The 25533-nt window shown below is 41.8% G+C and overlaps 3 protein-coding genes across 6 annotated transcripts; 1 reads left to right on the top strand and 2 right to left on the bottom strand.

Annotated features, from left to right (window-relative positions):
• Positions 1 to 43: 43 nt before the first annotated feature.
• On the top strand, positions 44 to 9501 carry daxx (death-domain associated protein). Of its 2 annotated transcripts, none has more exons than XM_076301997.1 (11): positions 44 to 384; positions 1138 to 1352; positions 1701 to 2087; positions 2325 to 2456; positions 2701 to 2817; positions 3114 to 3345; positions 3506 to 3672; positions 4042 to 4177; positions 4338 to 4878; positions 7279 to 7414; positions 7667 to 9501. In XM_076301997.1, the coding sequence occupies exons 2-11, from the start codon at positions 1149 to 1151 to the stop codon at positions 7724 to 7726; spliced, it is 2112 nt and encodes a 703-aa protein (XP_076158112.1). In that variant the 5' UTR covers positions 44 to 384; positions 1138 to 1148; the 3' UTR covers positions 7727 to 9501. The 2 variants fall into 2 exon arrangements, with proteins under 2 accessions (XP_076158112.1, XP_076158111.1); XM_076301996.1 differs by having other exon boundaries at positions 46 to 384; positions 4039 to 4177.
• Positions 9502 to 11148: 1647 nt separating this feature from the next.
• zbtb22b (zinc finger and BTB domain containing 22b) lies at positions 11149 to 16605 on the bottom strand. Of its 2 annotated transcripts, none has more exons than XM_076301994.1 (4): positions 16239 to 16605; positions 15534 to 15767; positions 14470 to 15405; positions 11149 to 13921 (listed from the first exon to the last, which is right to left on the bottom strand). In XM_076301994.1, exons 2-4 carry the CDS (start codon positions 15741 to 15743, stop codon positions 12914 to 12916), a joined length of 2154 nt encoding a protein of 717 aa, XP_076158109.1. In that variant the 5' UTR covers positions 15744 to 15767; positions 16239 to 16605; the 3' UTR covers positions 11149 to 12913. The 2 variants fall into 2 exon arrangements, with proteins under 2 accessions (XP_076158109.1, XP_076158110.1); XM_076301995.1 differs by having other exon boundaries at positions 16422 to 16605.
• A 2361-nt stretch (positions 16606 to 18966) lies between these two features.
• kifc1 (kinesin family member C1) lies at positions 18967 to 25028 on the bottom strand. 2 transcript variants are annotated; one of them, XM_076301992.1, is made up of 17 exons: positions 24897 to 25028; positions 24369 to 24401; positions 23742 to 23822; positions 23537 to 23639; positions 23376 to 23423; positions 23201 to 23236; positions 22688 to 22889; positions 22438 to 22582; positions 22087 to 22275; positions 21834 to 21953; positions 21204 to 21488; positions 20856 to 21020; positions 20149 to 20287; positions 19859 to 19998; positions 19675 to 19748; positions 19490 to 19565; positions 18967 to 19395 (listed from the first exon to the last, which is right to left on the bottom strand). In XM_076301992.1, the coding sequence occupies exons 2-17, from the start codon at positions 24387 to 24389 to the stop codon at positions 19351 to 19353; spliced, it is 1869 nt and encodes a 622-aa protein (XP_076158107.1). In that variant the 5' UTR covers positions 24390 to 24401; positions 24897 to 25028; the 3' UTR covers positions 18967 to 19350. The 2 variants fall into 2 exon arrangements, with proteins under 2 accessions (XP_076158107.1, XP_076158108.1); XM_076301993.1 differs by lacking the exon at positions 24369 to 24401 and having other exon boundaries at positions 24897 to 25027.
• Between the last annotated feature and the right edge of the window lie 505 nt (positions 25029 to 25533).

Below are 25533 nucleotides of genomic sequence, written 5' to 3'. Positions count from 1 at the left end.
GGGTGAAGTTTAATCTTAATTGAATATTTTTTCAATTGAGTTCTTTCTCGAACTGATGTAGCCTACAAAGCAGGCCACAACCATGACAAACACGGGTAGGTTTTTCATTTTTATTTTGAATTTACACGCCAGGGGGAGATTCCACGACCGACAGTGCGTAGACAGGCACGGATCAAAACATACCACAGAAGAAAGAACGGAATGGGTGTCAGCCAATGACTAGTGTCCTTACTGAAATGCCACGAATTGTAAATGAGCTTGTAGATTGTGTTGTTTCGCGCTGAGAAGTGAAAATAGAACCTGGAAGGAGCGCGAGCTGCTAACCAGCTGTTACTTAAGTAAATTAGCGATCACTCCCGTGGTAACGTTGCCTTTCCTACACATGTAAGTTATTTCCCATTAATTGTGTTTCACAACAAATGATTAGTGAAGTAATAACATGTGTACGATACACAACGAATTACTATCCTGTAATATCCCGGGGTCTGGAGTAGATTGAAGTAATGTTAGCCATGCTAGCCAAGGAACTAGCTTGGTAGGGTGTCGTTACAAACAAGCCATCATCAAGTATCAAGTTATTTATAAGAAATTGGTATTGTTAAGAATGTGGGTGGTAGTGTCGGTGTGCTTCTAAGAAGAGTGCGAGCAATATCATGCCAAGAGATATAAAGATGCTTAGCCATTTATCGTTACCAAGTAATGCTAATGTTAGCTTCTTTAAAGGAGTCAAGAGTCACATCAAATGGAATTTCCTGTAGCACTAGGACCTAAAGGAAATACGGAATGTGAACTTGCAGCCTTCGCCTTGTTAGCAGCTATGCTGTTTTGTTAGTGTCATGCACAGTATGATATTTGTGTATCGCACATTATTTGGTGATAGTGGTTGTGAGTTAGGTTAGCATAAAAATTGACAGTAGCCACGTTTACATGGACACTTTTAATCCTGTTAGAAATTTAATAACGGCTCAATCGGAATCAAAATTGTTATATGAACACCTCAATCGGAACAATTTAATCGGAATGACAAAAAAACTGCATGTAAACCCACTGCTGTTTAGTACACACAGGATAACCTGTATCCTGCCATTATGCAAGAATCGGGATCCATCGTTTGACTTTTTTTCGATACGTTCTCAGTGACTTTGGCAATGGAAAACATCATAATTCTAGATGACGATGAGGAGGAAGAAAAGTCCGAACCGTCATCCTCCACCAACTCGCGTTCATCTGCTGATAAACCCAGGAGAAATGTCCAGGCGCCCACCCCCACACACATAACCCAGTCACCCTTTGCCTCTGCGAAAAAGGACAGAAGTGTCCTTCAGAAAGAGAATGAGAAGCTATTCGCGGAGGTAAGTCAATAGTCCTGAAAGAAACCGCGATTTGGGTAGTGTACTAAGAGGAGGAAACAAGAGGTAACAGAACGATTGGTGGGTGTGTCATGAAAGTTTGACAGAGTAATTGTGTCTAAAGCATACAGTCTATGGTCCAAAGACAAAGTTGTGTCTAATTCATGTTGGAGAGATGATGGTCTGTGTAGGAACAGGATAATAATTTATAAGTGACAAGTGAAAAGTGATGAAAAGTTTGTTCAGTTGAGCGGTATATTAACAAACGACTTATCCATATAATAATCTACCCATTATGATAGTGTTCTTCTCAGTCATAGTTTACAAATTATTGCCTGTTTTCTGTATCAGTTTGTGGAACATTGTAGGCCCCACACTATAGACTGCCCTGAGGTTTTGACCTTCCTGCAAACCAAACACGCCAAGGCCACGCCGGACTTCTTGTCTTCCGTTGAGTTCCGGAACACTCTGGGCCGCTGTCTGACCAGGGCCCAGGCCAGCGCAGCCAAGACCTTTGTCTTCATCAATGAACTGTGCACAGTTCTCAAGCAGCACTCGGCCAAGAGGAGGTCAACTACTCACACACTTCCTCCTGCAGAGGAGAAGGCTCAAAGGAAGACGGAGGGAGAGGCAGACGGCGGAAGTCTAGCTGAGGCGACACCGTCGACGTCTGGAGCACAAGGTGAAGACGCAAATGAAGACGGAGAAAAGAAGCCTAAGCGGGCTTCCAGGAGACAGGTCTGTAGAAATGTCTCCATTTCTGTCTACCCCAGGAAATTCTTATCCCCTCTATTTCTTGTGAGACAACACTACAGTTTTTTTTTTTTTATTCATGCCACCTTGTTAACTGAAAGTGTAAGCTACTTTTCTACACTGATGTGGATGGCTTTGAAATGGAAAGGTTAAGCTTAATGAAGTGTGCTCATTTTCTAATGATTAAACTCCTCTTTCCTCATTCTCCACTGCCTGGTTCAGATTGCGTATCTGGAGAACCTGTTGAAGGTGTACAACGATGAGATCAAGCGTCTGCAAGAGAAGGAGCTCAGTGTGGATGACCTGGAGGAGGAGGACTCAAGCTACATTCAAGAGCACAAACTGAAGAGAAAAGTGGGTTCTGCTGCTGCTCGAATATGCCCTTTTCTCTTGCTCCTTTGCTCTCTGTATGTTTATTCAATCTGCCCCTGTCGTTTTCTATGTCTTCATCTTTCGTCCATTTCCCTCCATCACTGTGAGCCTCCTTATTCCCCCTAGTCTGTCTTTACTCTGCTGACAGCATCTCTCTCTTTTTGTGTCTATTGGCCACTCTGCCTCTCTGTTGTGTTAAATGTGCTTTTGTTTGGTTTGATTCCAGATGATGAAAATCTATGATAAGCTCTGTGAGCTGAAGAGCTGTAGCTCTTTGACAGGGAGAGTCATTGAGCAGAGGGTGTCATACAAAGGGACTCGTTATCCTGAAATTAACAAGAAGGTAGGTAAACACCAGAGATTACGGTGGTTATGAAGTTACGATTGTTGTGACGTTAACTGATCCAGAGACTACAACATTTGTTCAGCCCCACTCTTACAAAAATTATTTAAAGACTGTGTATGATGTATAGACAAAAAATAACCTGGTACACGTTTGTTGCGGTAAACAGGTAGGTTGTATAGCTCATGTTTGTAATTCTTCACTCTTCCCCTTTCTTTATTTCTCTATCTTTTCCTTTCTTTCAATCCTACCTCCCCCACCACCACCACTCATCTCTCTACCTTTGTCCCCCCAAGATTGAGCGTTACATCAACAGCCCAGAGGTGCGGTTGAACCCACCCGACTACCGCGACATCCTGCAGCTGGTGCAGCGTGCCAACCAGCGCCACAACCTGTCGCTGACCCGCAGCCAGCTGTCTCAGATCGCCCAGGATGCCTTTCAGGAGTCGGGTAGCCGCCTGCAAGACAGACGCCACCTGGACATGGTCTTCAACTTCGGCTCCCACCTCACGGACACCTACAAACCCAGTACGAGCACTAGTCAATCACCTGTTCAATTGTACATACAATGAAGGCACAAATCAGTGCATTTTCTGCATCTACAGTTTTAAGAGGCCTGTCTACAATTAGGCCTGGCCAGAATTGCCGTGGCTTGACTCACCCCTTTCCTTTCTTCATCTCCTGTTAGATACAGACCCTGCCCTCGCCGACCCCACCCTGGCGCGTAAGCTGCGGAGCAATAGGGAGGTGGCGCTCTCCAGCCTGGAGGAAGTGATCAGCAAATATGCCATGAAGCAGGGCGACACAGAAGAGGAGGAGAGGCAGAAGCGCCAGAAAGCTAATCAGAAGAAAGAAGTAAGGAAGAAGAGCTGCGGACTAGATTGGCTCTTGCTAACAACTATGATTAGTTGGAATTACAGACTTATAAGGAGGCACAATCTTTGGCCTTATACATATTGGGGATGTTCCTTCACATGTTTGTCATCCCCTGTGGTGATTTGAAGTGGAAGTCCTTGCTATGTGTTGTTATTAGGATGATAGTAGTAATTGATTTTCGAAAAAACTACAATGGCAAGCACATGAAGTTATCATTTTAATAGGGCATAACATAGTCCATTGATGTAGCTGTTGTAGTGTATTTTGTTTCTGCACACTGTTTTGTGCTAAATCGGCCTGTGCTTTGTGAATAACTGAATTGTTATTGTCCGCATGTCCTACAAGCAGGATTCAGGCAAAGTGGATGAGGAGGAAAAAGAGGAGGGGAGTGGCGGTGAAGAGGAGGAGGAGGAAGATGAAGAAGATGACGTGTCATCAGACCCAGACATTGAAGAAGAGATTCAGGCCAGTCATTCTCAAGAGGGTGAGTCACAAGTAGAAATTAGAAAGTTAATGGTCAGATGAAGCATTCAAACATCGGAATATATCATCATGATATTCGGATACAGAGAAATGAGTGACTGATAGATGCTCCCAGAAAAATAAATAGTGTCGGGGTTTCAAAAGCTTATGGTTTTGTTCAGGTGATGAGGAAGACGAGGAGAATGATGAGCCTACGAATGCCAGTGAAGGTGAAAACCAAGGGAGTGAGGACTTGCCTTCAGTAAAATCCTCTGCTCTGGAAGAGGAGGATGAGGAGGGAGGGGAGGAAGAAGGAACCAGCGAAAATGACCAGCAGTCAGTGAGCAGCAGCCACAGAGAAGCTTCCACAGACGCCTCCCCGCCAGAACAACCTACAACAGAAAACGCCTCCCCTTCAGACAGTCCTAGCCAGTCGGAGCCTGTCAAAACAATTCTCCCCATGGACAATCAATGGCAAAGCCCCATTTCCCCCTCTCAGCCAATCACAACAAACTTGGACTCTCTGCCCCCATCGCCGGTGGTGGTGTCCACCAATGAGGACTTGTTGTTGACTCCCTGCGATACAAAGTCGATCAATGGCCGCTCCTCTCCCCCGAGTCCAGTAGGTTCTGACTCTGCTTGGAACTCAAGAAAGAGGAGGAGAAGTGTTGAAATTGTCCCACAGAAAACCAGCAGCAAGCGGCAGAAAGCCAACAGCATGAGGTGAGAACATTTTGCCATACTGCAGGAATCCACATAACCAGATGTCACTGTTTATGGCATAGTTTAGATGTGCCAACTGCCATGACAAACTGAGGAGAGCTGAATCCTTTTATAGATCAAACAGTTGTAAATGGGTCATTCTGTGTCAAATCAGACAATACCCATGAAAATGGTTGCTGCCCCGTCCTAAATTTTTCAATTTCAAAGTTTGTCTACCTAATATTTAGTAAATATTTAAGTAAATATTTTTGTGAAATTGCAATGTTTTGATACATTTTTTCACCCTTTATTTTGTCATTTTTCACTCTCAGAAATGCCTTATCTTTGAGGCTATGTTTGGGCATTAATATCTTGAAAAGTGTTATTTTCAGCTTGCTTTCAACATTGTAGGGTGGAAGACAGACATGTTGTCAGTATGATTAGAACATTAAAAGTTTGTACTGTGTGTCCATTAGTTTTATATAAGGCCCAAGATATGGAACAAAATGCAAAATTGGTGACATTGAGGGTCTCCTAAACTTTTTTTGCATCCACATGACCCTAATCATTATTTTGTCTGCAAATACAATACTTTAATGTTGAGCCAATATTCGAGGTCTCTGCAACAAATGCACATGAAGATATTAAGGATAAAACAAGGTGTGACTGCATATTTTGGTAATGTACATAGGACTAAAATTATATGTGGGGTAACTTGTAGGAATGCGAAAATCAACATGGAAATAGTTCAGTGTATAGTCATTTATTTTGTGTATAAAGTGATGATCATAAGGAGCATGAACTCATCACAAGTTTGCCACCACTGGCTTGTTTCTCTTGTACACATGTATTTTCACGAGCCTGGAACCCTGTTATAATGGCCCCGCAACTTCATATCCTAGTTGGGATCCTTTTCAGTGTGTGGGAGAGAGAATGTGTGCATAGATTTATTGATCCTAGGCTGTTATTTTTTATGTGGGATCTTATGAGTGTCATAAGTAAAACCCATGGGTGCTAGCATCTCTAGTATGTCTCTTAAGGCGTCAGAGAAAGGTTTACTTAACGTACATGGGTCATTCTACGAAAACGTGCCATTTTGCATTCAAAATATCTAATTTTCAAAGTACTGTTTAAAATCTTGAAGCACCTATTTGGATGAAGTAGATTCTTACCTCTCAGAAAAACATGCGGTGCCATCTCAAATAAATCATCTTATTTATTTATTTATTTACTTTAACAAATAGTCAATAGAGGTATGTGTGCTATGTCAACCCTGTTACCAAAAAAAACCCCATATATTATTATAAAATAATGAGTGCTCTTGTAACTATTCATGAATATTATACAAATAATTATGTGTTACATAAATAATTCTGGAGTTGAACACATGAATTATTAGATTTTAGGATTGACAGTAACAGGGTTGACAGTAACAGGGTTGATGAAATATTGTTATCGGCAGCCATTACTAGCCATGTGGTGGACACCAGGACACCACATGGTGTGCATTCAAGAGAGGTTAAAATGATGTTAAATATTTACATTTAAATTTTCAATCAAATTATTTTTAATGCATGATTTTGTGGTAACAGGGTTGACAAAACCAGCTTGTCCCCTTCTGTCAGACGGTGCAAAACCGTAATAAAAGTCATTAAAAGGTCTCTTCACCATTAACTTCCTGGAAGGCAGGGGATATCACTTCCTGAAAATGATGTAACTTTTGGCACAGTTCATTTTCTCCAAAGGGGTTTTTATCCAAAAGTAACAGGGTTGACGACAACATGGGGACAAATGTAAAATGTTGATTTTTTTTCATAATTTTAAAAACATTCCAAATAAAATTGTTTAATGATCCATGAACAAACACTTGAGGCTTTTTGTACATGTATTTATTTTTATGATAATTTGACTTTTTTAATCCTAAATAGCCAGTGATACTAGACAAGTCATACCGAGGGACAAGCCATTTTTACAGCTTTTGCAATATTCCTAATACGAAAAGTGCTTAAAATCCTTTAAAAAAAAAGATGTATTCTTAAAAAGTAAATAATTTATTTTTACCATTATTATATTTCCTAAAATATAAAATAATTATGAAAAAAATATTGTTAATTCAGCTTTGCAAGACACTTTTGTTTGAGGGACATAAAATGGCATGTTTTCGTAGAATGACCCACATACTGCACATCTGGCTACGGTTACACTCACGGCTCATCCCTGCACCTGCCTGGACTCGTCGAAACAGCAACTTGCAGCACCTCGGATTGGGAGGTGCTGGCAAGGGAGCTATAACCCATGGGTGCTAGCATCTCTTACTAGCACGTCTTTGAAGGCGTCGGGAAGGGAGGTTTACCTAGCGTACATACTGCACAGCTGTTGTACCAGCTGATCTTTTAGACATGCTTTTTTTTCTCACCCCAGTGGCAGTGAGAGTGACATCCCTCTGGATATGGGCGTGGCCAGCAGTCCCTTGCAGGCAGACTCCACCCGAGCAGACTCGCCCACCCAGGAAATTGTCAGCAGTTCCCAGATGACACCGCCTACAAAATCAAATAAGGTCGGTGTGCTGGAAAAGCATCCAAATAGCTATTTTTCCAAGCCTCCCCTTTTTTGTACAAGCCTTTACTGAGATTAAGTGTAAATATGTGCACTCTACGTACTTGTTGAATCTTTGCTATTTACTATGATTGTTACAGAGGTGATTCTATCAAACCAATTACTTTGTTACTATGGTCAATGTCCAGTAGCTATTCATATGGTAATCTGCTAATGAAGATAAATTAAATCTATTTCATTTCTCAATCATCAGGTTGATGCAACAACTCAGTGTGACCCGGAAGAGGTCATTGTACTGTCAGATTCAGATTGATGATCACCCTGCTTGGTGTCACGTGATGCAGGCAAAGGGGTGTTCCTTGATAAAGGGATCCCTCATCCTTCTCTCATAGCACTCTACACCTCGCCCATTGGAAAAGATGTGCCAGAGGAACTGCCACTCCTCACATGTAGATCTGACGCACCTGTGCAGGCCTTACCTGGGGCGCCCACCACCTTTTCGGGGAAAGAATCGTTTACAACTCATCTGCTGCTTGATTTGACTTGACTTGGCTGGGCTGGGCTGGCCTTGGCTCAGAGCAGGATTGTGCTGATGTAATTCAGGTTGTACTCTAATGTTTTTAGCTGTATTTTTTTTTATTTTTTTTTTAGTTTTCTCATTAAATTAATGAACTTGTATGAGTGCACATCCTCTGGAGGCCTCTTCCTCCAGTCATGGTGCTTCTCCTTCATGCTTCAATAAATGACAACATCTTTTGTTGCACAACTGAGGGAGTGTATGTCTGGAGGTCCATGTGTAGAGTCCAGCAGTCATCTTACATGAGGACAATATGGAGTATGTCCACAGTATTGAACTTTCACTGTTGGTTTTGTTTTCCTATTGTACACGCATAACTTAATATGTGGTCACATAGCTCAGGGGTGTCATGCATACATTTTTGCCTGACAAACTACGTGGAAAGAAATGTATGTGACACTGTACATTGTTAAGTATTTGTCATGGGAGATAGTGACTGCTTGTAGTTTTTTTTGGGGTCTTTTAACATTTGTTTTGTACATTGTGGGGCTGTACCCTCAGAGGGTGTACAGATTTAGGATGTACAAACAAGAGTGAGAACCCTAAACAAACAACCATATGAAGTATGGCAATGCTCTTACCATTTATCCTTGTTTGAAAGCATAGACTTTTAACGGACATGTACCTAACATGAGCCGTTCCAAGGAATAGAACGATACATCATTAAACTGCATTTGGTGTGCCCAGAGCTCGTTATCAAAGGGGAGCCTGACATGAAATGTTTGGGAACCACTGGCTTAGTAGGAGAAAGGAGGTGTTTAAACAGTATGGGCATATTATCAAACCATCTCTGCCTTTTTTACATGCCTCATTATTTCATCCCAGAAGTGTTTTCCAGGATGGGTGAATTAATCTTGCCTTGTCTGTATTTACTGAAGTCCATTCCATTATATCCTGCAAGTCATCCTGGGGTATGTAGTCTTTTAAAAAAAAGTGGCAAGGCCATGTTTGGTTCCACAATTAAAGGTGGTATTGGACGTACAGTCTTTAAGAGATTGATAAAGGAAATAAACACAGAACATACTAAAACACTTATTCATTGTGACCTTGTGAAAATGTTCACATATGCCTTCATGCTTGATAAAAACAGGGTTTTTACAATGTCTAAACATTTTACTGTCTCCCATCCAATCACACTGTTTGTAAATCTAGCCCAGTTATGTCTTTTCCTTTTAAAAGGCAGCACAGCTTGTAGCTTTTTTAACCCAGACATTCTAATTGCCATCAATGTGAAGATTGTTTGATCAAATTGTTTTTATAGCTTAGAAAAGGGTAGTGGTTGACGTGAGTACTCACACTGAGTGCAGCTGAGGCAAGAGCTGAAGACAAGACTGTTTGCACAATTTGATTTGCATATGCCACTCTAATGGTAAACTTTGTTTACTACTGATGAACTTTTTCATTTTGCTTTTTTTTTGTTTAAGTCCATCTATAGTTGAGTAGTTTGTGTTTTTTTAGATTTTAGATACGTTTTTTAAAAATCTGATTTCCAATAAAACAATCTTTTTACAGCTCTGGGTTTGTACCTTGTATCTGGTCTGATTGTCCACCATGACTATGCCTTTGATTTTGGGTTAGAAGAATATCAAGTAATACATTCTGAATTTGGTGATGGATAAGGGTAATGAAATTGTATCTCCAATTTCAATACATTGTCATATGTTGATGGACAGTAACAAAGTAACAATTGAGATGTGTGAGCCTGTATGTTCTTTAATTAACCTTTATTGATTTTTCCCCCCACCTAGTTTTTCCACTTATTTTGGCTAGGGGTTTGGATGTTGCCAAGCTCAGAATGATGTCAGTGTGTTAATTGCTCCATCTTGCTACTTTCTGCAAAAAATCTATCATGGGACTTGCAACCCAAAATCATTTTTTTCCTTCGCAACCAAGGATTGTCACATTGTATAAGAATCTTTTCACTATGGGATCTTGTGCCTTCACTGTCTTAAAGGTGCACACTACTTTCATTATTATAGCAGAGAGGATCAATTGGATATTATGGTTTGACACATTACATTTATTAATGTTAACAAGACACCTTGGTGTGAACAGAGGGGACTGCCTAGTTGTTGACCAGTGTATATATATATATATATATATATATATATATATATATATATACAGTTGTGCTCAAAAAAATAGCAGTGTCTTGAGTGAATGTCAAAATTACCAGGGATCATGGATCAGTTCGAGTACATCAGGATACTGGAAGAGGTCATGCTGCCATTTGCTGAAGAGGAAATTTCTGATCCATGATCCCTGGTATGCGGTAAATAGGACCAACACCGTAGTAGGAGAAACATCCCCATATCATGATGCTTGCACCACCATGCTTAATTGTCTTCACTGAGTACTGTGGCTTGAATTCGGTGTTTGCAGGGCGTCTGACATACTGGAAGAGGTCATGCTGAAGAGGAAATGCCTTTGAGGTGGACCTTTCAACAAGATAATGACCCGAAACACCAGCAAGCGAGCAAAAGCATGGTTCCATATGAACAGGATTCAACTGATGGAGTGGCCAGCACAATCCCCGGACCTTAATCCCATAGAAAACTTGTGGGCTGACATAAAAAGTGCAGTGCATGAGGCAAAACCAAGAAACACAGAGGAATTGTGGAATACAGTACAATTAACCTGGGCTGCAATACCTGTTGAACGATGCCAGAAGTTGGTTGACTCCATGCACCACAGATGTGAAGCAGTTATCAGAAACGGTGGTTTTGCAACAAAATATTAGTTTAGGATACTCAGCCAAGTTCACTTATCAAGAATTTCTTAGTTTGTACAGTACATTTTTGAGTTTCCAAGGAAAGATGGCAACGCTGCTATTTCTTTGAACATGGCATTTCTGACTTTCTATGAAATATCATTATTATTATTTAAGTTTTGATGACTTTGCCCAATTGTTTTGCTTTGGAATAGAATGTACTGTGTCCCCAATGCATCTGTGTTCATGAAAGTACAATTTGTTTGAAGAATTTTGACATTTACTCATTTTTCTAAAGGCATTGCTATTTTTTTGAGCACAACTGTATATATATATATATATATATATAAGAATTTAGTTCATAGTCTTACACTGCCATTGTTTTGTTTACACCCTTGAAATTAAATTACTGTTACTACTTGAACATCCAGCACACCAGAAACGTAAGGAAATTTTAAATCAGAGTATTTATTTTTCATATCACAAGATGTTGATAACAGGTTGATGACAGTTCTAGGATTTAATAACAGTAGGTTGCCACAGCGGAGTTTAGACGCACACAGGTGCGTGCCAATCCTAGCTGTGGGCATTAGTGTAGTCTAATAATCTTTAAAAAAAAGAAAAATATTAGATTATGCCGAACATGGTCCCCAAAGAACACAATACTTTCCGGAATTCTTTAAATAAACCATGGACTGATTATCATCATTATTATTATTTATCAGCATTGTTGATCCACAAAAAAAGGCGGGAGATTCTCCGCTCACTCCAAAACTATCCATCAGGATTAATATGCTGAGGTCTGAGGTATTTGATAGGCATGGCTGGACATTATTATTAAATATACCCAAAATATTTATAGTAAGGCAGTCAATTTCAACATGGTAAGTTGATATTTAATATTTTGTATTGTATTTCTATATATTTCTGTAGTGTTGAAACATAAATATACCACTCCTTATCAACCTCTATTACAGTGATCAATACATACTCCAAATTAACTCTATTTGGGAAAAAAACGTTTAAGTTCTCTTCAGCTCGGCTCAATTCCAGTAAAAGGGAACAGAAGTAATCCATGTTCCATCATACTCATATGGCCCCGACCAGCTTCAAATGGCCTTCAACAGCACTCAAGTCTTTTGGCAATTAACTTATTATTACAGTCCACCTTCATAGAAGGTAAACCTTGAACGGCACAACATTTTCTTTGTGAAGATTATAATGAAAAGCAAACATAGTAGTTTGTGCCCATACATTTGAAGATGGCACCCCAAGTTGTCTGGTATAATTCTGTCAAGAGAGATTGAATTCAGCAGAGGACTTTGTAAGATCATTCAGATTTCTCCTATGACAATAATGGTCAGGTTACCCTAGTAGTGCCTCCTACAACTGTGACGCTGTTAATATTCTGGTACTAAAAGCTGAAAACACATTAAACATCTTTTCTGTGATGTTGACAAAAACACTGAAAGTGATGTAACAAAAACATTTGACAATTGACAGTCATCAGATTTTCTTATGAAATATTCACTGACAATAGTTCACAATTAGCAGCCTAGTCTACGTTATACAGCAGCAAAAGGTTCCATAGATTTTGAATGCATTCCCATGCCACTATATGGTTAGATATGCAGGGAAAGTATGGAAAGAAACTATTTTTGGCATTTTAAATGTGATGCAAATGAACTTTTCCACACAAATCCATGTACTGTAAAGGTCAGTGAGCTATACACATGGGCTAAATCCCAATCTCTCCCCTTACGCACTGAAACACTTTGATGCGCTTTGCAGCGAACTTCGTGAGAGCTTAGGTCCCACTGCGAAATTGTGAAGTTCTTGAGGGCTCGCTCACACCCTTTCTCTGAACCCTTTTCCCAAGTCTGCATATGTGGACACTACTCAAGGGAATTACCTATAATTCACAGCGTCGTGAGGTGAAACACAGGGTTACCCAAAGGGAGGCTGGAAGGTTGAAAAAAACACCCGTAAACAACTGCCATAAAATGGAAACGTGTTTGCAACACATTTTTTTTGTTGTCAATTTAATGATAAGTCACAGATGCTGTCCCATTCCTGTTATTAGCGTTTTGAACCCTTACACCCTTGCAAACTTGATCACTTACGACTGATATCAGTTAAGTGTGTAAGGGTTCTGGGCTTAGGTCTTAGGGGAGAGATTGGGATTTAGCCACAGTCCTGTTTAGATTTGTAGCTTATAATGGGATGATGTGGGAATGTCCACTGAGTTTTCTTTCATGCTGTGCTTCCGAAGAGATGTTGCTCTCACCAACACTCACCTCACACACTTCATCCTCACACCCACCTCTGTTCACCCCCAACCCAAAGATGCTGGACCCCAAACTCTGGGAGCCAACTCCCAACAGGGAGCTAGGACCGGCCATGCTCAGGCAAGACATGCCGCTGCCAGCACTGCTGGCGCTGGAGTGATGAGGGGACATCACAGCCATGCCACTTCTCCCACCACCCATGCTGACTCTGGCCTCTGAGCTTCCCTGCATGGCCTCGCTGTGGGACGGCTGGAGGGGGTGTGTCGGGGAGAGGACCTGCGCATCCTCGGACGCGCCGTCCTCGCCGCAGCCGCCTCCACGCCTCTCGCAGTGGGAGCGGTGGCGCATGAAGCTGTCCCGCCACATGAACTTCTTGCCGCAGCCGTGGCACTCGTACGGCTTCAGGCCCGTGTGCGTCTTCATGTGCTCCGTCAGGTGGTGCTTCATCTTGAACTTCTTGGCACAGACGGGGCAGTGGAACGGCCGCAGGTCCAGGTGCATGTTGATGTGTCGGTCGCGCATGCTCTTGTGCGTAAACGTCTTTCCGCAGTGACACATGAACACCTTCCCTGAACCACCCGAGGCGACACCGTCAAGCCCATCCATTCCCCCACTCACACCCCCCTGCCCTGACAAATGAACTGCTCCGTGCTCCAGTGTGGGTCCTTTTAAACTTGGCCCTGATAAACCACTTCCCACACCTAGAGGGGAAGAGGAGTCCAGAGCGGCCTGACTATAAAACAGGATCTGGTTCCCCTGCATGTCCAGAGGGAATAGTTGTGCCCTGGCTGCGGCTGACTGTAGCGGTCCCAACAGGGCTGAAATAGCTCGGCTGCTACTTTGGCCAGGGTCATGGGGATGCTGTTGAGAGGTGTGGTCCAACAAACCACTGTCATACTTGAGGTAGTCTTCAGAGGACTGACAGTAATCAACCTGCAGGCAACACATACGGAGTTAGAGTGATGTCAGCTAGAGTTTTACATTACGAGACAGTGCCAAATATTCAATTCTGATGGGTTAATCAATGCTATTATTCAAAACCAAAAGGAAACTATTTTTTGGTAGAAACCTAACAGCCATTATGTTACCCAGAGCAGTAAAGAAAACGGCTACACTCCTATAAGAGGGAAAAAGATGGCAGCGCTTTTCCATGCCAGTTTCCGGGTTATGGAGACAGTTTTGGAACTAAAAACTGCCAATCACTCAGTAGCCAATGAATTACTAGATTACGCCCTCCAGCTTCCAGAAATACATCCCACCCTCCTGCGATACACCCATTCAGCACAGGATTTTTGGAACTATTGATTGTGTGGTGGTGACATCAAAGTGTATCACAACTCTCTCTTTCTACGGCTCTGATGTTACCTAGAGTTGCATACTTATTTTTGTCACACCAATTACAAAATGGATTTGTAAAGAATACATACATTGCTTCTTTGGAAAACAGCTGTGGAGGAAATAGTAAGGGACTAAAAACTGACCTGTGTCTCCATTTCAGCCTCAGCTCGGCTGTTCAGCTCATCAGAGAGGGTCCTGACATTTGAAATGTTGAAAGTTCTCTCCCTCTCCAGTTCCCTCTCCCTTTCTCTCTCTCTGTCCAGCTCCAGCTCCTTTTCCTCCTCCTCGTCGTCATCGCCGCCTTCCTCCCCAGACACAACGATCAGCTCGTCCTCTTGACTCCGCTCTGTCTTCACGACCACCCACTGCTTCCTGGGCATGATGCTGGGCTGGCTGTATGTGGGCCTTTTCTGTGGAGGGGGCGAGTCTCCATCCTGGTACGAGGAGACACCAAAACTGTCACTAACGCCCACTCCTTGATCACACCCAGAAAGCACCTTTTTCCTCCGGTTGCTTCCCCTTTCCTGTTTCCTGGAATAGAGAAGCTCTTCCTCCTCCGCCCCGTCGTCTTCCTCGTCTTCATCTTCCTCAATTAGGAAGGCCTCTTCTCGGCCAGAGGGAGCACAGTAACTTGGGGTGGAGTTCAGGCCTGGTCCCTCGCCCGCACTGCTGGCAGCGGCGGAGCCCCCGCAGTTGGCTTCTCTGGGGCTGAAGTAGTTGGTGCTGCTGGGGGACTGACTCTCGCTGAGGGAGGGACGGCCGTGGGGCTGGGGGTCGCCAGATCTGGAATGGAGGACGCTGCCCGAGGGGTTCTCGCCGCTCACACCACTCTCAGGGTTCTCATGAGATGCACGCGCCGCCAGGGAGGCACCGGTGCCTCCCTTGGCCTCCCGGAGGAGCTCGGTGCACTTGTCAACAATGTGCCACATCTGCAGCACGCTCCCCACTGTGAGGTAGTTGACGATGTCATCGCGGAGCATGCGGAGCTGGCCGGTGTACGCGCACCTAAGGACACTCTCAAACGCCAGTGGATCCATGACTGCCGGGATGGACACTGTAGACATGTTCTTCAGGAGTACCTAGACATCAAATGGGCAGAGCCGATGGCATTAAAGTTATAAAATGTCTTTAATTTATTTTATTTTTTTAATGTAAAGATCAGACGTGAACAGCGATGCCACATTTCTGCTGACCTACACATACACACCTGGTCATGGAAGTACGGGGAAGAGGCTGCCAGCACACAACGGTGTGCCTTGAACACCTGACCCTGTACATGGATAGACAGGTCACAAAAGCGCCCCTCTTCTCGCTGCCGGTTGAGTCTGTCCAGCACAGACGCTTGCGCAAGTGGAAAACACATCTGCACAACAGTGTCGGTGGAACCAGAGCTGGCGCTACTATGACCTTGCTCCATGTCAGCTCAGCGAAGTGACAGCAGCTGAAATGAAGGACCAAGCATGTAAAGAGTTACAAAGTCACATAACCAGATGTCGTAAAAGGCTACAATTTGTAAGAACTGAGGATGATTTGCAATTGCATATCTTGATAAATCAAGAATAACCAAATCTGTCTGGTGCAAATCATGATTGACGACTGAAATTTTAAGAGAATGGAGGGCTATGAGAAACTGAAAGATGCAGAATGCAAGGCTCTCACGCTTATTATGATCTGTTGGGGCCTTGAAATTCATTCTTATTTGACTAGCTAGCTTGGTAAATTAGATGACAAAACTTTAGTAATGCCCCTGTCCTCACTGAACAAACAAGTTATTTCGTGCAGAGTGCACGTGATGGATGTCAGCAGCCACTAGTTCTTGACTAGTTCACAACCAAAAGCGTCTGAAATCAGTGCATACTTGAAGTCAGAATAGATTAGCTATAATAGACGTAAACGACATTTCAAAACAAACCTCTTTTATAAACCCAGAATCTTTCCAGCGGTAGTTCCATGACGAGAAATATCCCTTTTTTGAGAAATCTATAAAGTGTCAGAAAGCACAGCTTCGTTGGCTAGCCTATCGCTACATGCTATCTAGCTGGTTATGACTGGTTAGCGCCCACGTCATCTTTAGGCGATTGCTGGTCAGACTCACCACTTCAGTCCTCTCAGTAAACCAAAAGGAGCCGAATTATAGCCGTTTCTCAAGTGAAAACGTTGTCGCCTCCATGGCTGATGGAGCTCAGTGTTTATTACCTTTCCGCATGCACATTAGCAAATGAAAAGAGAGCCGACACCCGCTACCTTTAAGAGCCAGACAGCAGACTAGACTTGGCCGATACGTAGGCTTGTCTCAGCAGTAGCATAGCAACCAATTTCCAATGAGACTCCATCAGACATTGTCTGTACGCGAATTCAGTCACAAGTAACATTTTCTACCTGCACTGAATTTAATTTTGAGGCGAAACAGTGAAAACATGAAGTGAATGGAAGCGCAAACAAACACTACGAAACGTGATGTACTCAAATTAGCCCGGAAAACAACATACCAAAACACTTCATTCATATGAAGTGACCCTTAATTTGTAAAACAGGTATGATATCCTTGTGGGGAAAGTTGGTATTGTTTTTTTCTGTTTAAAAAGGTATTTAGGCTACACATAATAATAATAAAAAAAAAATTAAATAATTTTTAATTTTAATATATTTTTAGATTTGTTGCCTCAATGCAACATTGTAGGTTACCACAACAGGCTTAAAAAGTAAAATAATTCCTATTTTTATGAATTAAAGCTAACCTATTCACTCAAAACCTATCTTTATAACTTAACACTATAACAAAAATATGTATCTGATTATCAATGCATTACAAGTATCATCTTAACAAAAATCTAATTTTAAATTCCGTTGTTGCTCTATTTGTACCATTGCGGTATGTAAATCAATATTTTACATATATGAAGTTATGATTAAAACATACACATTATCATATGAAATCATCAAAATCACTAGTTAAAAGCTTCATAAATCTCCCCAAACATTTTCAGGTATACACATACACACACAAGCACCCACACACATCCATAAGTGTGTGCACATACGCCCATGTATACCCATGTAGGCCTATGCATACTGATCTACACACACAGATAACAACATCCACTTTCCCGCTAGTACCTACATCTGACTTTTTGAAAGTTTAGTAAGCAATTCATTTCCAAAGAGAACAGGGGGTAGCCCTACACTGCAGCAAATAGAGGGAGCAGTCAGGCCTCAAACTTGGGGCTACGGGGTAGCAAGTCTGCAGCTTGATCGCAACACCAAAAAGCCATGGATATTGGTATGGTAGTCAGGGCACATTCTCAACCATAGTGCTGGCATTCTGTAAAACGACATGAAGCACACTCATGCACTTTACACATACAGGTGCCCCTCGTACATCCTTCCATCCACTCATCACAGGGTGCCTCACTAATGCATCGCCTTTCCATGGGGGCCTTCATACAGGGGTCAACCTGACCTAAGGGTCCCTCATACAGGTCTTACTTTGAGCACACTTCTTTCAGCATCACAGCAAGCCCAATCACCTCTGGCATTATGTAGCAAAAGGAGAAAGCACCCCACCTGGCCTCAAACCCCAGTACAAAACCTGCACTCTGATTGCAACATGAAAAAACAACAGCCAAAAAAAAAAAACAGGCTTTTTAATGTTTGGTAAGTATTACATATTTATAACTGTTTGTAATAAATACAGGCAATGCAATTGTCAGTTTACTAACATGTATAGGCAATATATTTACTTACAAATATAATGCACTTGCTTCCCTTAGTGTATTTGATATGGCCATATGCAAGTCCAATGTTGCCTCAGGGCAACATGCATTTTTTTGTTATTTCATACACCTACATTGATATGCTATGAAGTTGTTGATAATACATGTTTACTTATCAATAAAGCTTGCTCAGTTTTTTTAATAATTTACTGGAAGTAAAGTACTGAGAAATAAAATTTTTGGAAAGGAAAAGGTGGCGTCACATGACTTCTTTCCTTCAGTAGCATTGGACAGTACTAGAGTTCCCACTCCTGCTAAAGAATTATTCAAATACATTTAAGATGTCAAGTCAGGGGTTCCCTTTATTTGTTGTGATTGAAGGGATAATTAAGGACAATTTAAGTATATCTTAATTTATTTTAAAGGGACACCAGGCAAGTCTGATGCTTTTACTGTACGAAACACCCCACTGCTCGGTCTGAAGCTCTTTTCCTTTTCTTTGCATCTTCTGTCAAGGGTTTTCGCTGCTTCGTCGCCAGCTCTGCCATTATACACAAGTTTGCAACAATCGCTAGCGCTTCGTTAGCCTGCCTCTGTGCTGTGGATGCAGGATGTAAACTGAACCTGCTTCGGTTGGCGGGCACGATACACTGAACTTGCAAGCGGGATATTCTTCCTACAGGCAGTAGGGGCGGGCGAGAGTCTTCATTCGCCCTGTAATGAGTCATTTAACCATATACTGACTTACAAAGATGAGTAATTAACACGAAAATGTTGCTGGTGTCCCTTTAAGGTGTTAATTCAGGGATTCCTTGATGAAGGGGGGAAATTTGAAAAAAGTAAGGCATTTATAAGGGGTTTTGTGAAGTAGTGAAATAATTGAGTGACATCATTGTAACACACAGAAATGTGACCATGACATACAGGAAGGTTTACTCAGCTGTTTTATTTGTTTGTTGTATGTATGTATGTATGCATGTATGTATATATAATATGTTTCCATTTCATGTTTGATGACTGCTTATCAGCAAATCTGAACAGAATGATCAATGTAGCCAGCCTAGACAGGTTAAAAATAGTCATTTATGAATCTCAAATATATTTTGTAGTTATGATTCAGTCAAATAACCAGCCTACTTAATTTCCAAAATTGAGTGAATTGTGCATCTATCAAATGCAAAATTCAGAGTTATTGTACAGTCTTTAATAGCATAGCATGTAAAAAACTGCCGGGAGTATGTATATAAAGCTCTTCCCACTAGTTCAGGATCTAAAACATTAAAAAGAAAAAGAATAAAAGTATCCACAAGTTCACTTCTTATTGGCAGAGGCTGTTCCAATAACACAGTCATTGACCTGCAAAAGATAATTAATTAATTAAATATAACCTTTACACAAACACACAAAAAAACTTTAAAAATATCTTGTGCCAAAAGGACTAAATACTGACTTTGCTGGCGAAACGAAGCGAATTTAGGGATTCATTAAAGCTGTCCAGTTCTGGAGCAATATTTACAAACATCAAACTAGGAGGGGGAAACAAACAAACAAACGTCACTACACCAAAGCAACATCACTTTAGAAATTCAAATGCAAAATGACAAGTTGTGCCATGAGACTAGTCCCCCCCCTTACGTTTTGCTGTTGCCTCCCAAACAGTTTTGAAGCAAATACGTCAGCTTGCAGTTTCGATACGGGATGTGACTTTCCTAAAAAACAAAAAGCAAGCAAAAAAAAATAAAAAATTAAAAGGCCATTTTTAGAAGAATACAATCAGCAATCAACACTGCATGACATCACCACTCATCCACACACATACCTTGCTGGCCAGGGCAGAGATGACAATGCCAAGGTTGGTGAGAGAGGAATTGATTGCAGTCATTTCTTTGAAGCGCTCACCCTGGGACTGACTCTTCTGTACCCGTTCACTACCAGCCAGGTCCACCAGACACAAGGACGCTAAACATTACAATATTAAATCAGACAAAAATGTAAAACCTTCATATCTAACAGCCATGTAAAATCAACAATTAATTACCACATTGAATCACAACACCTGGCAGCATAAATAGAAGCACATGTAGTCCATCTAGCTCATGAGGATCTTACATTTGCACTTGGTGCCTCTGTCTGAGTTGACACCTTCAATGTCCAGCTGGAAGACCGAGTGAGATCTGGAAGACTGGTCATTGGCAGCAGTCCTGGCAGTTGACCTATTGTGATTTGCCACCTCAATCAGGTTGTGGACCTGAAACGAATAAGTCAGAGCCACATTTTAAAGGCACCCATATGACCTTGTATAGAAAATACCGACGTTTTTATGACCCTGTGGAAACCCTGTTTAAAGGCACCCGTAACAGTTTTTTGACCGTAACATAACTTTTCCAAAATCATTTTGATGACTTTCGGCACTTCCACCATTGTCTGAGCAGCCCTCTGTAGGCGATTACAGACCTAGCTGCTATGCCAGAGGAATTCAGAGCATTTTTTCTACAGACTGCTGTTGGTGCATTCCCTCTACTGTATATTATATCGGAGTTATGTTCATGCTTTGATGCAAAAGACGCATATGTAGTTTGCTTATTATTGCGCTTCTCAACCAGAGGGAGACCCCGAGAGCAGATCTTGTTATGGGTGCCTTTAACCAGGTGATCATCATAGGAATGCTCCGTTTACTCATAAAAGCTAATGGCATAGATGCCATTTTCCTATTACATATTTTAGTACCATGTACAAGCAGACATTGAAGTCGCTGACATGCATCAGCGTTCACTTTTTTTTTTTTTTAGCTCTACACTAGCTCCAACTATGCATACCTGGTCCTCACTCACAACCCTCTGGTAGGTCAGGTTGGTGACTGTGATTCCTCCATTGGCGTTCTTCTTGATCTCATGCTCAGGCCTTTTGCTAGGCTTGCCGGTGTAGAGCAGGTCCCTTAAAGTTTCGTTGTAAATCTCGACAAAGCTGGCGGTGAAGGAATACTAGAAACGGAAAACATTACACAGCAATCGTTAGACACTAACGCTCAAGCAAGTCTGAAAGAAACACTTCATAAACATACAGTTCAGGCAAAACCACAGACATAACCATAGCATCTAGAATGAAACCGGAACATTCAGAGCATCCACCTTAAGACAGTGAGCAAGCACAACAGTAGGTTTTACCTCCCAGCCCTGATGCTCAAGCGCTCTGGCCGCCTTGAATATTTGACGGACAGCTCGAGGGATGACCCCACGCTCCTCTTCCCTCTCGCCGCCCTCCATGGTGAAGGTCTTGCCGCTGCCCGTCTGCCCATATGCGAAGCAGCAGACGTTGTAGCCATCCAGGGCCGACTGCACTAGCAGAGAGATTTCCTCAAAAACCCTCTGCTGGGAGGCCCGTGGCCCGAAGACGTGGTCGAAGCTGAAGTTATAATTCTTATGCGTGTCCCCAGTGCGGCCTGTGTGAGACTAACAGGACAGAGAGACAAAAAAAAGCCCAGATGACTTGTGATGCATTGAAATTCTTCAAATAGAATCAAACACATTTTCTTTGAACTGTTAAAATTGCTCAATTTCACTGGTGTCCTTACATCCACCACACCTCATGGAGACCAACCTCCTCTTACTGTTTGCAAACAAAAGAAAAACTGTTTGTCTTGTTAGGCTGCTGATACCTAATTTTACATATACCTATAATGAGCTTTATCACACTAGGAACTTTGCACATGCAAGAACAATGAGAGCATTCCTTATATAGATGTGTGTACTGAAAGCATTGAACAGATACATGCTTGGCTGGTTGTGTTAATTTACCTCTTCTGATTTAGCAAGGACAACAGCCTTGTCGTCGTGAGTGGGCAGCTGGATGTGTGGGATGTCTGCCTGGACATCAGTGAGCAGGGGCCTCACTCGGCAGAAAACTCTGATGTTTCCCTATTACAAATCCCCAGAAACAATATTTAGGAGAATGGACCTGAAAAAAAAAAACTTAATATCTTGTATGACACTGTGTCTGTTCTGGTCAATCTAAGAGGTTTAATGAGGGGCCATCAAGATCTGGACTAACTTTGAGTTCCTGAATGGTGTTGTGGAGTTTGCGGCGCTCCATCTCTCCACAGTGCAGCTCCTCCTTCTGCCTAGCTACCTTCTCCTCCAGCTCCCGAACCTTTTCTTGAGTCTCATTTAGGGTATCCTGGGTCTTGTGCAAGGTGTCCTGGGTCTGCTCCAGGACTGAGGACTTCATGGACAGATGGCTCTGAGGAGGCGAGAGAAGAGAACATTCTGAATTCATCTCTAGGATGTCAAGGTAGATCATTATTTAATGTGTCCGTCTACTGCGCCAGGTTTTTAAGCCACATTGGGCATGATTGAGAAATTCAGAGAGCCAATTCAAAGGAGGTATTTTTTTGTGAGGTACCTGAACTGTAAGGAGCTCAGAGTTGAGGTTGGAATTGAGCATCTCTACAGCCTTAAGCTTGGTCTCCAGGGTGTCTCTCTGTTGGGAAACTTGCTCCAGCTGTTCTTTTACCCCAGACAGAACTTCCAATTTCTCCTGACACATACTGTAAAGAAACCAACACATAAAACATTTACAGACTATACTATACAATTGTTGTGACAAGACAATATACACAGTGTGAAGTTGGAGGATAAGATAATGTTTTTACTTAAGCTTCTGTTTGAGATCGGCAATTTCCTTCTGCTGCCTGGAGGCTTCTTCCTGGGCCTGTGCCACAACATCCTTTAGGGTTTCATTTTCTTGACTGACGCCCTTCAAACGACCCTGATAGTTATTCACTCTGGCTTCCATATCACCGATTTTCCCCTTCAAATCCCATGCTGGTCTCTTGGCTGCACCACCGGTGCTCACTGTTAATGATTTCAAATCACATCAGCTCAGAGCTGCAGAAAATCTTGCTTCCCTCCGGCAACAATAGGGAGTTCTGGTCAAGTACCAGTGAGCAAACTAAACAAAAAGCTAGCATGCAAAACCTTACAAACATCAACAGCCCAGCTGGCACTTCTACAAAGCTTGAAAGCATTCCAGTGGGTATGTTTCAGGAATATTGTTGACCACAGAACTACAGACACATAACTGCATTGATGGCCGCCGGAATCGCTGATTATATATTAATCCATTTTTCACATGATACCATCAAAATGAATGAAGTCAGACATACCTTTGGCTGTAGAGGCAACTGGACGTTTGTGTACACCTTGAAAACAAGGGAAAGAGAACATTACTTGAACAACTGAAAAGGTCACACAACAGACAATGAAGTTAACGGTAGCAGTTGAACTGTATCCCCCCCCCCTCCCTGCAGTTGGTTCTATGCAAACAGATAACTTTCTTACCTGTTGGGGCGACGCCAGCTACCGTGGCTGCAGCAGTGGGACGTTTTGCTGTGAGACAAAAAGGTTTCATTAAATCAAATACATTCTTAGAATACATTCTTATTCAGAAAACCCAACAACTGCAGTGAAAGAATGGATGATTTGACAAAGGAGTCCCTCACCAGCAGGCCGGGTTACTGGTGCTGGGACTGGTCTCTTGGTTCCAACCATAGAAACAGCCTGTTTACCCCTCAGAGCATCCTGGTCAAATTTCCGCATTTTCTTCTGGGGATAGCAATGGATTACAAAGAATAAATATCTCATTGCATTACAGTGTTTAAAACACAAGACTTTGCCTTTAATTGTTCACACCATATTGCACATTACCTGCGCAGGTTGCGGGTCTTGATCAGCGCTACCCGGATGTGCTCTTTTTCCAGTCATCACGGGTAGACGGGACAGTGTATTCTGATAGTGAAGCAATTATGGGAAAAGACATATGCATCACATGGCTTATTGTCATAGAATTATAAGGGAGAAGAATGCCATACTACTAGTCATGTACACAACGTCTAAATAGTTCATAATAGACGTTTCACTATGATTCATTCTAACATTAACCTTTGGTGGACATAGAACATGATGTATGAACTCAGAGCAAAGTTATAGATTCATCAAGTCTGTGACAGCCTTTGGCTCTATTCTGAACAAAATCAACACAAACTGCTAACGTCAATTGGTCAATAGACCTAGGGTTACTTCATGCCAAAGCAAAACAACCATGCATTTTCAACATCCACTGCATGAATTCATACGACTTACGCAACCACATTTATATGCATATGTGTCAAAGTAAATAATAGTAGAAGTTACCAAACACGAGTTGTTAGTAAAATGAATGGTCAGGTTAACGTAATTACTGGCCAAAGATGCAGTGCAAACGAACAGCTTGCATGACAAATGGAATGGTTAATGTTGCCTCTACATTCGCTACCGGTTGATTTAAACACTCACCTCTTTATTTGTTTTGCTCATTTTGCGTTGTGCCTGAAAAATTAAACACTTATGCTTATAATTTAACACGCAACTCTCCGCCACAACATGCAACATAGAAAGCTAGTTACGTTAACTACCCATCTGCTAACGTTAACGTTATTTCCATAGGTTATTCTCAGCTGAACTGAGGCGTTGTCGGAAGGGTGTTTTTGGATAATGTTACCGTCAGTATTCTCAGCCTCATTTTGCATCGTGTGGTTAGCAAGCAAGAAAATACCATACGACTTAACACAAATCAGCTAATTAAAGGTAATTAACGCTAACCTATCGATAACATTTGGATGTGATAGTTCCACAGACACAGACGTTCAGATGACGCTGACGCTAACAGTCGGCTGCCGATAATGTTAGCTTAGTTGCTTAGTTAATAACCATCATAAGGTTGGAAAATTAAAGTCTGGTAACTCATCCAGTTCTCAGAAACATGTTAAAAACATGTTTTCGATTTAAATAATCAAAAACAAATTAAAGTAGAAACGCTCTTACCAACAGCGACGACGCTCCTTCCAAAACTGCTGAAAAAGACAGCGGTTTGTATTTCGAATTTCAAATATTCCGCCACCAATCATTTAGAAGAACAGGAGACTGGGCGTGTCGTTTATTATGATCCCACCCATGTGGACTGCACAACAACAACAGCAGATATTTCTGGCTGTATCAACTGTGTGACAACTTACAACCACGCTTTCAGTAGACAAAAAAGGATACAGAGAAATACATCACTTATGATTCTATTTTTGGCCATAAACATATTTTAGGGTTTTAATTAACTGAAAACTGAATAGTGCAAATATGTCTTTGTATGTATTATAGTCAGGTCGCTGTACATGGCTCTGCATCAGGAGGGGTCATATAATGACATTTCATCCAGATCTGAAGTGACAAAATGCGCATACTGTAATCTCACCTTAACTGAAAATGAGGACTACCCTCAATGAACCATCGAGAATAAATAAAAGGTTGAATGAATTAATTATTTTTGTAGGCTCAGTTTGCGGATACCAAATATGGACTGTCTTTCAAATTAAATGTCTGAGACTTTTGTTGACTGAGACATATTTAACAATAAAGTTACCTAATGCATTTTTGAGCCATGGGGGGGGGGGGCTCAAAAATGCCTACT

The sequence above is a fragment of the Alosa pseudoharengus genome, unplaced genomic scaffold (assembly GCF_046254945.1).
Source record: "Alosa pseudoharengus isolate Yale_2024_CS ecotype anadromous, Long Island Sound unplaced genomic scaffold, YU_APseudo_1.1 YU_APseudo_1.1_scf_23, whole genome shotgun sequence".
Lineage (NCBI taxonomy): Eukaryota > Metazoa > Chordata > Actinopteri > Clupeiformes > Clupeidae > Alosa > Alosa pseudoharengus.
Note: the sequence above shows the minus strand (reverse complement) of the source record. Positions and strands in the feature narration are given on the sequence as shown.